Below are 16,752 nucleotides of genomic sequence, written 5' to 3' on the forward strand. Positions count from 1 at the left end.
GGGTCGGACTCCAGGCTCGTGGAGCCGGGTGAGGGGAGGAGACGCTGACGCACTGGAGGTGGCCGGTGGTAGATCTGGGTCCTGCGGCCCAAATTGTGGAGATTGGACCCCTGGGTTTTGGGGGAAGGGATGCCGACCCGCGGATCCCCCTGGAGTTGGGGGAAAGACTTAAATATCGGAAGTACCCCACGTTGGGAGACCAGAGCGATCGGGGGACCCTGAGAGCTGATGGAGAGCACCTGATGCCTTGAGGCCGGAAGACTGATGTGCTCCGAGAAAATGCAACTGTTACTGTGAAACGGTGGCCGTAGAGGAGGCAGGATAGGAGACGAATGGGAAAAGAGTTCTGGAGCCTCAGTCCTAGAGGGGGCCAAGAGAAACCAACCCTGACGGAAGGGGAGAATCTGAAGTTACAAACTCAGGGGCAACACGAAGCAAAGGGGGGGGGGGGAATAAAATACAAAATGCTTTTGGGTCAGATACTTAGAAGGAGGCTGACGGTTCTCAGAAAGATTTAATGTTGCATAGCCTTTGATCCATTTGGGGGCCGAATTATTTTAGTGCTTTTCTCAAAGCTGAACCCCAGTAAATAGTAATGCAGTGCAATTTAATTTTCCTCAAAACTAGAATGGCATAGGAGTGCAAGACATTTTGAGGAGGGCCCCCCCCCCCTTTGGAATCGCCTCGTGTAGTTTTACACCCCGTCCATTGACTGTAGACAGTACTTTTCTGCTTCCTCACGGTGATTTTCCTACCAAATAATATTCATCTATCCATTATATAACCATCCGTCATTTTTTAAAAGTTACAAAACGGTATAAAGAACTTATTTTGAAAGGATTTCTGATGAATTTTTTGATGTGTCCTCAAAGTGAGAAACATCAAAATTGGAGCAAAGACAACATCCATATTGAGCAAATATTATGTTTTTTTTTTTTTTAAACACATTCATTAGCCTACATTGTTTCCAGTGTGGATCTTCAGTGGCCTGTAATAAAAACACCTGGAAATGATTAACATAAAAAGACACTGAAAGGCTAGCAGGAAATTAGGCTTGCCCACCATGTGCATGGCCCTAGATTCAATCCCCAGCTCCACAAAATTAAATATGTAAATAAAGGATCAAAAATTGGAGAAAGAGGACAGTTTTGCCCCAAGGTTTTTTTTTTTTTTTTTTTTTTTTTTGTGTGTGTGTGTGTGTGTGTGTGTGTGTGTGCTGTACTGAGCCTCCAGCCTAGGGCCTCATCAGTGTCAGGCCAGCACTTGACCACTGAACTACATCCTCAGCCCGTTGCCCTAAGTTCATAACAAAATTCTTGAGAGTTTTGCACTAAGTTCTTAAATGAGGCAAAGAATTAAGATCTGCTGTACTAGTAGCCAAATCCAAAACTAAAATATGGAGACCACTATAATTATTATTCTGTAATAGGAAGTGTTCCACTTGCTCAGGAGAGGGACCATTTCCCCCTAATTCCCAGGAGAATTTATCACTTGGGTCTTTATATAAAAAGGATTGAGCAATATAGCAAATAATTTTCTCTATGGTAATTATTAAAAATGTATAGTTACATGTGGCTATTTTACTGCTCTATAAAAAAATGCTGAAGGTATAATATGGTAATTTGGTAACAGTTACTCTGTAGTTGATAAGGACAGTTAGCTGATTTGACATTAGGCTTTGAGTTGAGAATCCCTAGAAATTGTTAACATATAGTAGAGCATTTCTTTTGAATAACAGTAGTTGCCTAAAGGCCCTTGACAGTTATCTGTGTGATAGAGATCTTTTAAAATCCTTGTAGAGATTTACTAGATATCCAGTGAAGCCCATCAACAAAAGCCTCATCAAAAGGCAGAAGTGTCACAATGCATTATTTACAGGAGTTATGTTTTCCTGCTTCCTGGACTTGTTGCCTTCAGACAGGGCATAATTCATTCAGTAAAAGGTCATTCTTTCAAAGTACTAATCTTCAAGGCTGTGGTAGCCAGGCAAAAGAGAGAGACCTAGGTTCAGCTGCAAAACAGTGACTGGGGGCAAGTAAATTGTCACTACTCTCTCCAGATGGCATCACTCAAGTCTCTGGGTGGGAGCCTTCTGAATGCAAACCTAATAAAAAAAAAGAACATTCTTGAGAATGGAAGAGAAAGTGTGTGGAAGAAGACTGGTGAGATATAAAGGAGGGGTATTCTTATTACACTGGAAATAGATGAGGAATGACAGCAGGCATTCAGAGGAGGAGAAATTGAAAATGAAGGGTGGAGAAAGAATGAACTGCCTTTAAAAAGGACCAAGAGGCTGGGGGATGGAACTCAGTGGTAGATTATGTGCTTAGCATGCTCAAGGCCCAGGGTTTGATCCCCAGCACCAAAAAAAAAAAAAAGAGGTTTAAGAAAGATGTCATGACTAGGAATTTTTGAGATAGACCGCCCCCATTGCCAAGAAGGACTGCTCTCCCAAAATACATTTGTGAAACTTTAAGGCTATAACCCTGTTGTTTTTTTATAATCTCAGTCTTTGGAGCAGTGGTTCTTAGCTGGAGTTGATTTTGCCCCCAGGTGACATCTGGCAATGTGAAGAGACTTTGTTGTCACACTGAGGGACAAGAAGGCTGCTAAACATTCTGCAATGTACAGGCATTATTGTGCACCCCACAACAACAACAAAAAACTGGTCCAAAACCTCAAAAGCGCTAAGAAACTATTTTAGAGTGACTAGTGTCTTGTGTTTCTGGCTAATGGTTTTCTAAGTTTATATGTATCAGAATAACATGGAGTTTTTAGAAGTACAACCCACAAAATCAGAACGTCTGGATAAAATGAGGCCCAGTCATTTGATACTGTTGAAAGCTTCAAAGGAGACTCAGGTGCTACATGCATGATGGAGAGAGACAGATTTGGAAAGATAAATGGAGGCCTGCATTTTCAATATTTTAACTTAGAATAATGAGTAAAATAGAGATTGCTTTGAGTTGTTTGAAAAGTGTCATGCATATGCTGAGTCCCAATAGTTTATAACAGCGTTACTATATATTCCACTGTTATTTTTTGTTTTGAAATTCCAACTGCTTATTTTTTAGCACTTAGATTTCATAATATAGTATTACATCATTAAATTGTACCCTTCAAATTTACGTTAAAATATCCCAGGACTATGAGCTAATACTTTAACATGAAAGTCCTCCTTACTTGGAGGATCTAAGGAAGATCTAATAAAATTCTGTTTTAACTCCTAGTGTTAGACTTTGCTCAGAAAGAAAAAAGAAGGAAAAAAAAAAAACTGGTTGTCCTTGAATAATGGTGGAGGGATCAGGAAAATGCATGAATTTGAGTTGGCTCAGCCATAATAGAACAGAAATTTACATTTCCAGAACCTCTTTTATCCAGGTATCATAGAGTTCTTAAAACGTCTCTCTCTCTCTCTCTTTTTTTTTTTTTTTCAGTAAAAGCTCTGAGAGGTGTAGGCTGGTTATCTCTTTTCCAATGGAAGAACTGAAACTAGAACAATAAACTAATTAGCCTAGTCTGATCTGGCAAGAGCAACACTCCATATTGTAATTGTTGAAACAATTCCTTTCCATGAACAAACTTGTAGAACAATTCTAGGTTTTAGAATTGCTTGTAACTGGGCACGGGTGGCCCATGCATGTAATCCCAGTTGCTCAGGAGACTGAGGTAGGAGGATTTCCAGTTCAAAGCCAGCCTCAGGAAAAGCCAGGTGTCTTCTAAATAAAATACAAAATGGGGCTGGGGATGTGGCTTAGTGATCGAGAGCCCCTGAGTTCAATCTCTGGTACCAATAAAAAAGCTTGTTATGAGTTAGTAATTCCAGAAGAAACATGCCTTTTCTGATTTTAGATTTTTCAAAGCTGAAGTGACATAAAAGAAGTTGGTAGCTGTTAGCTTATGTGTGCTGAAACATATGAAACTCCAGTTTGCATCTCTAAGGTTAAAACAGTCCCAGGCCCCCAAGACAGTGAAGTGTTTTGGCCTGTGGCAAGGGTTCCTGGCATTGCACATAGGTTCCTCACATTCCTGGCTCTATCACTCTTTTTTTACACAGTCTTTCACTCTTAGCTTCAGTTTCCTCTCAGTGTAATGAATAATAACAAATTCTCAGGTTTTGCAAACTTATTTTTAAAGGCATGTGAACTAGTAAATACCAACTATTAAATTTTAAGGACACTCACAAATTCTTAGGAGGGGTAACATTGTACTCTAGTGACCTTTTCTTAGTGATTTGCACTGTTGTGGTTTAAGTTTTAATTTAATTCTTAGTGCTTAGAGTGCACTTAGAATGTAGATTTCTCGACAGAAATTAACCACATTTGTTTATAAAGAAAAATAATATTTCTGTATATTAATATTTTTCATTTCAACTAAAGGTATTTTTCAAAGCACAGTGTTCTATGGGCAGAGAATATGTTATTGAACTTAGGCAGTTATTTGCAAACTACCGTGCCTTAGAATCACCTGGACAGCTTAATAAAAAGCAGATTGCTGGGTGCTACCCTAAGATTTTGATTCAGTGGGTTTGGTCAGGAGCCCATGAATGTGCATTTCTAACAAGTTTCCAGGTGGTGCTGCTGCTGCTGCTGAGCTGTGAATCATACTTAGAGACTCACTGAACTAAAGGGACTATGAAAATTGCTGCAATTACCTTAGCGTGTGAAAGGATCAAGTTTTCAGTTTTTGTATGACTTAAGAATTTGTTAACAACCTTTTTTCTTTAATGAGTGCATGTTAAACCAAAATTAAACAGTACTTAATTTTTAGTGATTATGGAAATGGATATTAAAAATAAAATATTGGGGGTCTGGGGATATAGATCAGTTGGTAGAGTGCTTACCTACCATGTACAAGGCCCTGGGTTCAATCCCCAGCACCACCAAAAACAAAACAAAACACAAAAAATATTGGGGGTTTAAATAGAATTCTGAAATTAAGCCACATAAGTAACAAAAGTACATTTTTAAGTTCAGAATTAAAATAGTCTGATTACTAGTTAAACAAAAGAAACTTATGTGCATTTTATTCATAACCATTATTCTCAGGGGCCTGGTTCTTGCATTTGGAGAAATTGAAAAGAAATGTAAGTTAACTAACTAAACTATCATTTCAACTTTACCACCTCCCCCAGAGTTTCTCAGGCAGTTGTTGAGTCCTAACTTGGTAATACTTCTAACTCTGTTTTAAAGGTCTTGGATCCGAACTTGCCTCTAAATATTGCACACCAAGTAGGTGATTTATTCATCTGAAAACTACAGCATCCTTGCCCTCTTCTTCTAGCAGTCAAAGCACTTATCAGCAGATCATCTGCTCTCCTACATGACAGATAAGGCAAAGGAAGATGAACCCAAAAAATGAAGTGAAGGATAATGAAATGCAGACACAGTGATTTGTGCAGCTTGCTATATACCCACTTTTGTGGGTGGAGGAAAAGGCAGCACACTTGTTATCATCTTTTTTTTTTTTTAATGAAGTCCATGGAGCACACTTAACTTTTTTATTGTTTTGGATAGTGATGTGTTGTTAACCCTGTGGTTGGGAAAGACAGATAATGTTAAAAGATTGAGCACTTCTTGCTGCTTAACAGAGTCACAGTTAGGGCAGAGGATTTTTTCATTCCTTTTCCTAAGAATAGCTCCAGGGGTTACATCCACCAATTTGAAATGAAATGTCATTCCTATAGTATTCTATAAGAATTTAATGTTTTTTCTGCCTCTGTGAAAGAAGAGAACATGCACACATTGTGGTTTTTATCTTTTAGGAGAAGACTGATGTGGAAGGAACCTTATTTGTGTACACAAGGTAAGAGTATTTTACTTTTAAAAAGAAACTGCCAATCTTCAAAATAATATTTTTGTTCAATTATGTCACTCTTCTTCAAGTGCAGTTTTATTTCAAAAAGAAGTGAAACAACAGAATCTTAGTTTGAAATTATAAGTTGACAGGAGAAAGGGAATACTGCATAATGTTAGCTGGTATATTCTAGGGAATACTAATTTTAGGATATAATTAAAACTTCAGTATAGCTGAACTTAAATCTTTTTCTGTTTAGAATAGTATTAAATAATTATCCTTTGACTCAAATGAATGGTACAGAGTTTTTTAATATGATGCATTGGCAAAGAACTAGAAGTGCACTTTTAGGAATGTTAAGATTATTTAATCAATATTTGGAAAAGGGCTTATTGATCACCTTTCCCAACCCTTGACTGTTTAAAAAATTATGGTCAAAAATTGAAGATGTCTTTCCTCCATTGTGTAGTTAGTGATATGCATCAGGATAGATTTAATAAACTCATGCTTTTAGTCATTCTTTTTTCTTAGATATTGTTGACCATCACTCACATACACAGGGACTTACAGTATGTATATTGTCTTAATAGCTAAAAGTTTTATTCACATAAACATTCATATAAAATGTCTTTGCTAAATTCCATCCACCTTCAGTGAGGGAATGCAAAGATAAAATATGAAATGCAAACCCTTCTTGGGGTAGCAATTTCACTGGGGAAAAAGGAAATACAAGTATATTTTCTTTACACATATATTCACATTTAAGATGAACCAAGAATCTGAGGGTGTAGCTCAGGTAGAGTGCTTGCCTAGCATGTGTGAGGCCCTGAGTTCCATCTTCAGCACCACATACACACACAAAACATAAAAACAGAATAGACTATCATGAGTTCCATTTAATAGGTTATAAGCAATGAATGGGATGCTTTCATGATAAGTTTTATAGAATTGGTAGGAATGAGGTAGAACTAAACTTGTGTAGGGGAAAGGGACAGGCAGTCTCAATAGGAAGAATGGCCAAAGCCAGGCATAGAACCTAATGTATGAAAGGGACAGTAAGGAAAATTATTCTTATTTCATTATTTGGGGTGGGGTACTGGAGATTGAAGCTAGGGGCACTTAACCATTGAGCCACATCCCCAGCCCTTTTAAAAATTTTTTTAGTTTGAGACAGAGTCTCGCTGAGTTGCTTAGGGCCTTATTAAGTTGCTGATGCTGGCTTTGAATTCATGATTCTCCTGCCTCAACCTCCTGAGCTTCCCGGATTACAGGCATGTGCCACCATGCCTGGCAGGAAAATGAATCTATTGCAACGGGTTTTTATTAGGACAAGTAAAGAGATTTTCTGGCATGGAATGGCACTGAGGATTTTGCAGTTTGTTTTCCTAGCAGTAGGGAATCACTGAAGGTTTATAAACAAGAGTATCAGAGGAAATAAGGGGAATGCAAATGTATTAACATTGTATGAGGCATTGGAATTAGGGAGGACTAGGATTAGGATTAGGTTAGGATTATTGCCATGGAGTAGATATGATGATGAGAGAGTTGAGACTAGAATGACCAAAATTGAAATGGAAAGGACATTGAAGGATTGTATGAATAGAGGGAATGGTAAAATTAATATTAACATAAATATTTTTGAATATGGAATACAAAGACAAAGTCATTGTCAGAATACAAAGACCAGAGGTCAAGAATCTGGTTTGAAGGTAAGTTTTTCGTTTGTTTATGGTGCTGGGGATGGAGCCTAGAGCCTTATGCATTCCAAGCACATGCTCTACAGCTGAGCTACCACTCAGTCCTTAGTCTTCAGTTTTTTGAGGTAATGCTTTTGGAATGGTAGCAGGACATTCAAATGGAGGTATTCAGCCCCTTCTGATAGGATGATGGCTAGAGGTGGAGTATTTAGAGTTGTGTGAAATAATTTGGTAGTTGAAATTATGAGAGAAGGAGTGAGTGTAAAGAGGAAATTGATAAGGACTAATGGTTGGGTTTTAGGGCCAGGAAGGACACAGAAGAATCAGGCATAACAAGCAGAACAAGAACAGAATGGAGAGACCAGTTATGGGCACAGAGCAAGAACAGTGGTGGTCTCTGGGGGTGGGGACAAGTAAGCAGTGGGTAAGCAGCAAGAAAGCAGTTTGAATGGTGACAGCAGGAACAGTTGGAAGGAAGGAATGGATGGCCAGGACAATATGGAGGTCAGATTGTCTCAGAAAAGTGGCAGAAGGGTGTAAGAATCATTGGCATATTAGGCTACATTATGTTCCAAAACATCCCAGAAGCACCAGAGCATATCACCAAGTGAATTTATTCAGTACAGTGTGACTTCTCCTGAGAAATTTTGAAATGTAAAGAGAAAACCAAATGATTGAACTCTGATGTGTGCCAACACACAGTATGTGTTCTCTTTCATTTTTCACAAGTGTTATTAAGAAAGTAAGATTTGTTAATGATTGATTTTAGGGATTATTAGTGGGCTTTTTTTTAAGCATGGAAGAGTAACAAATTATTCAGATATTTTCTCCTGAAGCTAGACCAAATGTAGCTTTGTATTTTCAAGTACCTCTTAATATACTCCAAGTCTTTAATGGAGCTGTAATTAAACACACTATTAAATTGAGGGGAAAAAATCTGTTACTTAATCTCTTCCCCAAATCAAACTCCTCAAGAATAGGTCCCTGCAATCTCCACACACCCAACATGGCCCCCTCCTATAATCTCTCTGCTCCTCGATTCTGGTATGTTGAGGACTTTCCTTTGCAGAAAATGACAGAAAAATTCAAAGGGAGTTTAGGTTGCAAGTAGTAGAGCTTCTAAGTAATATACTTTCACTTCTTTTCCAAGTTTTCTTTAGAGAAACTGGCTTCTCTATCCCTGAGCTTATTTTATAAACTGTGAGATGGTGTAGTACCCATACTGCTAAAGATATGAGATCCTTTCTGTAATAATGAAATACATGAAAAATCAAATTCTAATTCTTCTATAGAAACTCCTAATCTCCGTTGAAGAATGATTTCTTCATGTCTTCCTACCTGTAATAACAGTTCATAGAGACCCACTGGTGATTTCTGGAGTTAACTTTCTAGATGATCCTCAGTCATAGTTCTTAAGAAGTACATTTTCATCCTTCTGAATCTAAGTCTAAATGATTATCATGATTATTTCTGGTATTGAGTATATACTTACCACCACTTTACCTCTTTTTAAAATAAGCTGGGAAAAGATTGCCTTCCATCAATTTTTAAATTGGAGGTTTTAAAGAAAATCCTGAAAGTGGTAACATAGCTGTGTTTTATTTCTTTATCAGCATCAAATGGTTGGAAGTGAAATGAAGCTAAGATATAAACATTTTTTTCTTCCTGTTGCTCATAACGTTTCTGTGGGTTTGTTAATAACAACCCTAGAACTGTAGTTTAAAGTAAATAAATGAATTCTGCTTGCTTCAGTTTCATTGTGTAAGTATGTGGCATTTCATTTGTCACCAGAAGTTGCACAGTTGAATTACTATATGGCTGTCACCCAAGGGTAAACAATTGCACATGTAGTTGTTAGTGTTTATACTCTGTATAATTTGAGTTCTGCCCGATAAAGTAGGCATTCAAGATTTATTGAATGAAATGAAAAATAACAAGTCACTAAATGCCACATTTTTATTGAGAAAAACTTGTAGTTTATCCATGAAACTGTTTGCTTTAGGTGGAAGAAAACAAAATATCTACCCTTTAGAACAGTACATAAATTTTTAGTTGGTACTACATCTCCTCACAAGTTCATTGACCAGAGTTGCTTCATTTCTCTAACAGATTTTGCAGCTCTCAATTTCAGACCAACACTAATATTTTCTATGAAAAATTTCTTTATGTACTTGTGAGGTATACTCTATATGAACTACTAAGATCCTTTCAAAGCATCTGTCTATAAGGTTTTAAAAGTTATCATCTGTGTCTTAAAGGAATTACAACATAGGTCAGGGACAAGATATATATATCGACAGGCAAGATACACACACACACACACACACACAGTACAATTATTTTACCAAGAACTGATTGTGACAGTTGTGATGTCTTACATATGAATTAATACATAATGATGCCAATTATAAAGAAGTGTTACTTTGTATGGATACAGTCTGCTTGTGTATATATATTCAGCCAGAGGTACTTTATCTCCTCGTGTATTACCTTTGAGCACACTGATAAAGTGTTTAAGGGAGGAGGGCCTATATTCTAGAAGGGCTGTCTTTTGAATACATAGTAAGTGAAAAATTAAAGTCCAAAGAGTTTCAGTTCTTAAGAATTTCATAATCTTTTGTTTATGTGTATATACAAAGAGACATCAGAATGTAGTTATACCACAAGTGTAATATACTAAGAAACTTGTGTTTTGGCTCCCCTCTACACACACACTCTTTGTGATTTTCAGGTCTGCTTCTCCAAAGCATGGATTCACCATTATGAATAGGCTGAGCATGGAAAATAGAACAGAACCCATTACTAAAGACCTGGATTTCCAACTCCAGGACCCTTTCCTCCTCTACAGAAATGCCAGATGTGAGTTTCTTAATACATTGGGTAGTTTTACTTCTGAAGTTTGGCCAAATGTTTAAAATTGTACAAAGTATCCTTTGTGTTTTTGTTTAGTATCAGTGACTCTAGGGGTTAGAAGGGAACGGGTGCCACATTTTTACTGGGAGAAGTTTAAATAATGAGTCTGTCAACCCTGTCTTGTTTGTAATGTGAACTTATTACTGATCTTAAGGCTAAGCTGGGCTAGGGGAGATGAATGCTTAGTCAGAAGACTGCAGAGCGACACATAGTAGGAGCCACCAAACATAGAATTAACAGTTCAGCCAGTGGTACTTTATCTCCTCATGTATTACCTCTAACTGAGCACACTGATAAAATGTTTAAGGGAGAGGGCCTGTATTCTAGAAGGGCTGTCTTTAATAAATAGTAAGTGAAAAATTGAAGTCCAAAGAGTTCAGTTCTTAAGAATTTCATAATCCTGTTATGTTGAAATTATACTAGGTAATCAAAACGTCCTTGTCAGATTTGAAATGAGGTAGCAATCATCTGTCTAATATTGTATCCTCATTTTACTCTTACGTCTTATCTGACCACTTGTGTTGGGCCAGAGAAAGATTGATGGAACTATATCAATTTCAGGGGCATCTCCTTACTTAGAAAACAAGAACATACTACTCAGTATATAAATATATATGGGTGTGTGTATGTATACACACATGCACTTGGGCTTTGTAGATAGCTTTCAAAAAGGTCTTGAAGTTAAGAAATGTCTTCTATATGTTTTCCATCCTGCTTTAAGTTTATTATATAAAAATCTGCCTACTATGTACTATTCAATGTAATTTATGATTGAAAAAATACTGTTGATATGACCTACCAATGAAAGGTCCTATAGAGTGAAAAGTTTTGCACTATAGAGAAACATTCTGAAATATTATATTTTCTGTTGCTGTTTCTTTGTCAGCTGGTATACTTTATTAATCATAGCATATAGTTTGAATTGTTTATGTGCTTACGGTTATGTCAGGTTTTCTTTTTTGACATTATTAGATTTTGTGTCAAATTAATGTATGATTCAAATCCTTAAAAAAAACACAAAATTATAGAATTATAAATACTAGTGACCTATCAAAATCATTTTGTTCTTTTATTTTGTATAAATACTTGGTCTAGTCATTATAGATCATATTTTAAATTCTTATTTTATAGCATATCACATACTATACCAAAAATATAAAAATACAAAATCTCTTTAATATATCAATTTTTAAAATAATTTTCATTAGTCCCACAGGGATTATCTGATAGGAAATACTATTTGAATCTAATAAACATATATTAAGCCTCACCTTGGTTCTAAATATTTGCTATCTGCTATAGTAGTCTGTAGCTGTTGAGCTCTTGATATGTGCCTAATATTATTGAGCTGTGCTGTGCATGTAAAATATACATCATTTTTCAGAGATTTGGCACAAAAAAAAAGGAATGTAACAAAATCTCATTAATTTTATATTGATCAACATGTTGAAATGATAATATTTTGGATATATTGGGTTAAATAAAATATATTGTTAAACTTACTTTCACCTGCTTCTTTGTATTTTTTAATTTAAGATTACATTTGTGGCTCGAATTTGTGGTTCACCTTACATTTCTATCAAATAGTACTGTTTTATTTCCATTTATTCATTTTTTCATATTTTCATTTATTTTTTCAGATTAATAATCACAACTTTATAGGGTAGACATTTTCACTGCCATTTTATAGTTGGGAAAACTGAGACTTAATGAAGTGACAGACCCATATACAAACCTACAAATTCTGATTTCCTTTTCTTTGCTTTTTCTATACCCCCTGTACTGCTCCCTCTACTATTAAACATGAATGCAAATTGAAGGCAGCTTTTGGGATTTAATTGTTTCTAATAATTTTTATATAAAAGAATTGAAATCAGTTGAACACAGAATAGAAGGGAATGGATCTACTTAATCTTCTGTGTTCATTTCCCCCCCACCCCCCGACACTTAATAGCCAATAGTGATTGCCTTTGTATCTATAGTCATTTGGTTTTAGTTTTTATTTGTTTGTAAAAGTCTTTTCAGTCTCTGACATCACAGGTACACAGAAAGGTATCCACAGGTGCTGTCAAGGTCTCAGATGCCTCTTAGATGTTTTTATAATTCAAATATTTTATATAATAATTGCATAAATTGCATATAGTTTTCATATTCTCTGATGACATATTCTTTTCTTTTTTTAAAGACAGGGTCTTGCTAAGTTACCCAGGCTGGGCTTGGATTTGTGATCCTCCTACCTCACCCTCCTTAGTAGGTGGGATTATAGGAAAGCTTCATGGTACATGGCTCTCTTGGTCTTTCAAGAAGACTCTATCCCCTCAAGCTCTGTATAGTCAAGAATCTCACGTTGGTGTCCTGGCATTTCACTTTGTTCTGTGTATATCATAGACTATATTTAGGCATTTCAGGTAAACAGTAGTGAAGTTGATAACAGGTTCATAGTGAGTTTTCTCAGTTTTTTAGATGGGAAAATAAATCAGTGTCTAAAGCTATGGCTATCCTCTTGAATTGGATGAATTTAGAAAAGCAAAATAAAGAAGGTTTCAAAAATCCCAAATTCTCCTCATTTAATTAGCCAAAACAATAAATATTTGATGAATAAAGAAATTTTGAGTTTTGATCAAACACAAAGTAGATTATTTTATTTTAGGAAAAAGTCTTTAAACTTTACTGTAATGAGATTTGAACTAAACAGAGGAAGAGTAAAAGAAATAGGGTGAAAATTCATTAAAGTTAGGATGAACTTTCATTCACTCATTCAACAAACATTTACTGAACCTTTTACTGTCTGCCAGGTATTATATTACATTATATGGGTTTAACTCATTTAATTCTCATAACTTTTTCTTGGAAATAGTGTTATTCCTGTTTTATAACTAAGGATAATGAGGTTAAAGAGATTAGGTAGTATACCATGACCCATGATATTTTGAGATGGAAACATCATTTGAATGGGGAAAAATCAACTTCAAGATCCCGGGCTCAGCTGGGCATCGTGGCATACATGTGTAATCCCAGCTACTTGGGAGGCTGAGGCAGGACCATCATGAGTTCAAGGTCAGATTAGGCAACATGGGACCCTTTCTCAAAAAAAAAAAAAAAAAGACCCTTATGCCTGAGGAGACTCTCAAATAAAAAATAATTTAACAAAGCTGAATTTGACCATGTCTTTTATATTATTCTCCTAGCATAACTATTTACTGTGTTTTCCTTTTCACAATTAAATAAAATTATAATATGTGGATATATATTTTAGAGGTATATTTTGTCAAATATATTGAACTACTTGTGGAGAGAAATGACAGATTTCAAATTAGGAAAGGAAATTAGAAATAGTTGACATAAATAGAATATTTAAGATGCAGCCGAAGAATATGTTATAACATTATAACATCAAATTCTTATTAGAAAGAAGAAAGTTCTCTAACCACTAATACAAGCTTCTACCTTAAGAAAATAGAAAGATAAAAAAAATTAAACCCCAAAGGAGCAGAAGAAATGAAATAAAAATAAGAGCAGAAGTCAATGAAATAAACAGAAAAATAATAAAGAAAATTAGTGAAACCAAAAGCTGATTCTTTGAAAGTAAGTAGTCAATAAAATTAATAAGCCCCTGGTGAGACTTATCAAGGAAAAAAGGGAGAAAGAGAGAGAGGACTCTGCGAATTAACAGCAGGAATGAAAGGATTATCTGTCAAAGGATAATAAGGAAGTGCTATGAACTATTCTGTGCACATAGATTCAGCAACTTAGATGAACTGATTTATGATTGCAAGATAAAAATCATAAAATTCACTCAGAATTAGTCAACATGAACAGTTCTATATCTATTAAGGAACCTGAATTTGTGAAGAAAAAAAAAAACTTGTGAAAAAGAAAATTCTAGACTCAGATACTTTCATTGGTGAATTCTACCAATCCTTCAAGGAAGGAATAATACCAATTCTGAACAATCTCATTCAGAAAATAGAAGAGAAGGGAATGGTTCCCAGTTCATTTCATAAGGGTAGCATTACCATGCTATCAAAACAAGATGAAGACATTACAAGAAAAGAAAATTATGGACTAATATCCCCTTTGAATATAAATACAAATATACTCAACACAATGTGAGCAAAACAATGTTTGTAACAGTGGCATTCAGTATAGCCAAATGGTGGGAAATACCCAATGTCTATCAATGTAAAAAAAAAATGTGATACATTCAAATAATATATTTGACCTTAAGAAGAAACAAAATTATAATGCTACAACATTGGATGAACAGTGAAGTGAAATAAGCCAGGGGCTAGGGTTGTAGTTCAGTGGTAGAGTACTTGCCTCACACGCGTGAAGTACTGGGTTCAATCCTCAGCACCACAGAAAAATAAATAAATAAAAATAAAGATATTGTGTCCATCTACAGCTAAAAAAAATATTTAATAAATAATTAAGTAAATAAAAGTAAATAAGGTACAAAAAGTATTGTATGACTTCACTTTTATTAGACACTTAGAGTATTCAAATTCATAGGAGTCAAAAGTAGAACGGGTGGTTATGAGGGTTATGAAGAAGGGGAGAATGGGAAGTCCTCATTTAATGGGTATAGAATTTTAGTTTGGATGAGGAATAAGTTTTGTGAAGGAATGTGGGCATGGTGGCACACGTGTAATTCCAGCTATTGTGAATGCACTTAGTCACTGAACTGGTACACTTTAAAACAGTAAATTTTATGTTTTTAAATATTTTACCACAATAAAATAGGAAAAAGAACAGATAGAGCATTCCTAATCCCAAAATCTACAATACCCTGAAATCCAAAACTTTTTAAGCACTACTGTGACACTGTTTCAAATTTCGGAGTATTTTAGATTTAGATTTTTAGGTTAGAGATATGCAACTGGTGAAGTTTATGCAAATATTCCCAATTCAAAAAAGTTCCAAAATCTGAAACACTTCTGGTCCCAAGCATTTCAGATAAAGATGAAGTTTTTAGATGCTTGATTTCTTTGAAAGTAGCCAATAAAACCAATGCAATAAGCCCCTGGCAAGTTTGCTCAAGGAAAAATGGGGGGGGGGGGGAGAGAGAGAGAGAGAGAGAGAGAGAGAGAGAGAGGATTCTGCAGATAAACAGCATCAAAAATGAAAGGATTACCTGCAGGTCCTGTACCAGTACGCTGAATCCAGTACCTCATAAAGAGGATATATTATGGACCTTATAATTTGCTATAATTTAGCTCCTCCATACAAAATCACCACTAGATTTACTTTTTTAAAGCACATACCTAATCAAGTCATTTTCCTTCTGAAAATCTTCAATCTACCAAGTAAACTTTTTCACCTGACACTCAAAGCTTGCTATAGTTGGGTCACAGTTTACTTTTCTGACCAAGTCTACTACCCCTCTTGCATATTTGTGTGATGCTCTAGCACAACTGAGGCTTTCCAGAATGCTTTTCTCTCCATGCTTTTACATGTCTTCTTTTTTCTTCCTTGAATTCTCCCCTTCCTCCTGACCAATCTTTACCAGATAAATTGGACTTACATTTCAGAATCTAACTAAATTTTCCCTCTCCTGAATGTTTTTGTAATTTCACTATCTGGTTATCTAACTGGGTTATCTCTTTACAACATATACCTTCTCTCTCTACCCCCTGCCCCAATCCCCCACATTGTTATTTATTATTTATATATTTTGCAGTACTGGGGATTGAACCCAGGACCTGTGTGTGCCAGACAAGAGCTCTACCAATGAGCTCTACCTTCATCCTTGTACTGTACATCTCTTAACTTTCCCAAGCATTTATTCTACACTTGCCTATTGGTACTGATTCTATGCCAGAGCCTGGAAGTTCAAGAATGAATAAGATAAGTCCCTTCCTCCAAGTTTAGCATCCTCACACAAAAGACAGGCATATAAACATAAGTGTTTCAAATAACATTTTAAATGCTTACCCAGAAATAAATAAAAGGTACTTACTAGTTGTACTTCTATTTTACCTTATATATAACATTAGTCCTAGTTTTTTTTTATTAAGAGTACAAACACCTTCAGGACCAGATATCTCTGTATTCACCTCTAGCACTTAATTTCTTGCATTAAGTGTGCATAATTAAATACTGGCAATTAGTGCTGAGTTGTTTTTATTGGATTTCTTTATCAAGACAACTAATAAATCTTAACCAAAAATTTCACAACTATTTCTTTAGTCTTTTTCTTATCGGACATTATCAGCAGGCATTAAGCAACCTTAAAATCCTGTGTGGCAATGGAATATTACTCAGCAATAAAAGAGAATAAAATCATGGCATTTGCAGGTAAATGGATGGAGTTAGAGAAGATAATGCTAAGTGAAGTTAGCCAAAT

At 35.6% G+C, this 16,752-nt stretch overlaps 2 protein-coding genes across 17 annotated transcripts in view; one reads left to right on the top strand and one right to left on the bottom strand.

Moving 5' to 3' along the window:
- The window catches only part of Cacna1c (calcium voltage-gated channel subunit alpha1 C), a 698,188-nt gene that overhangs the window by 664,872 nt on the left and 16,564 nt on the right, over positions 1–16,752 (bottom strand). The gene's annotated exons all lie outside the window — the stretch shown is intronic.
- Dcp1b (decapping mRNA 1B) overlaps positions 1–16,752 on the top strand; it is a 50,401-nt gene that overhangs the window by 260 nt on the left and 33,389 nt on the right. For 3 of the 4 annotated variants that reach the window (XM_015500772.2, XM_048787478.1, XM_048787480.1), the window contains exons 2-3: positions 5,765–5,805; positions 10,225–10,352. In XM_015500772.2, coding sequence (XP_015356258.1) covers positions 5,765–5,805; positions 10,225–10,352 — 169 coding nt within the window. Of the gene's footprint in view, positions 1–6; positions 5,087–5,764; positions 5,806–10,224; positions 10,353–16,752 lie in introns of those variants that run through there. The other variant, XM_048787479.1, reaches the window with a different exon arrangement.

Source organism: Marmota marmota, unplaced genomic scaffold (genome assembly GCF_001458135.2).
Source record: "Marmota marmota marmota unplaced genomic scaffold, marMar, whole genome shotgun sequence".
Taxonomy (NCBI): Eukaryota; Metazoa; Chordata; class Mammalia; order Rodentia; family Sciuridae; genus Marmota; species Marmota marmota.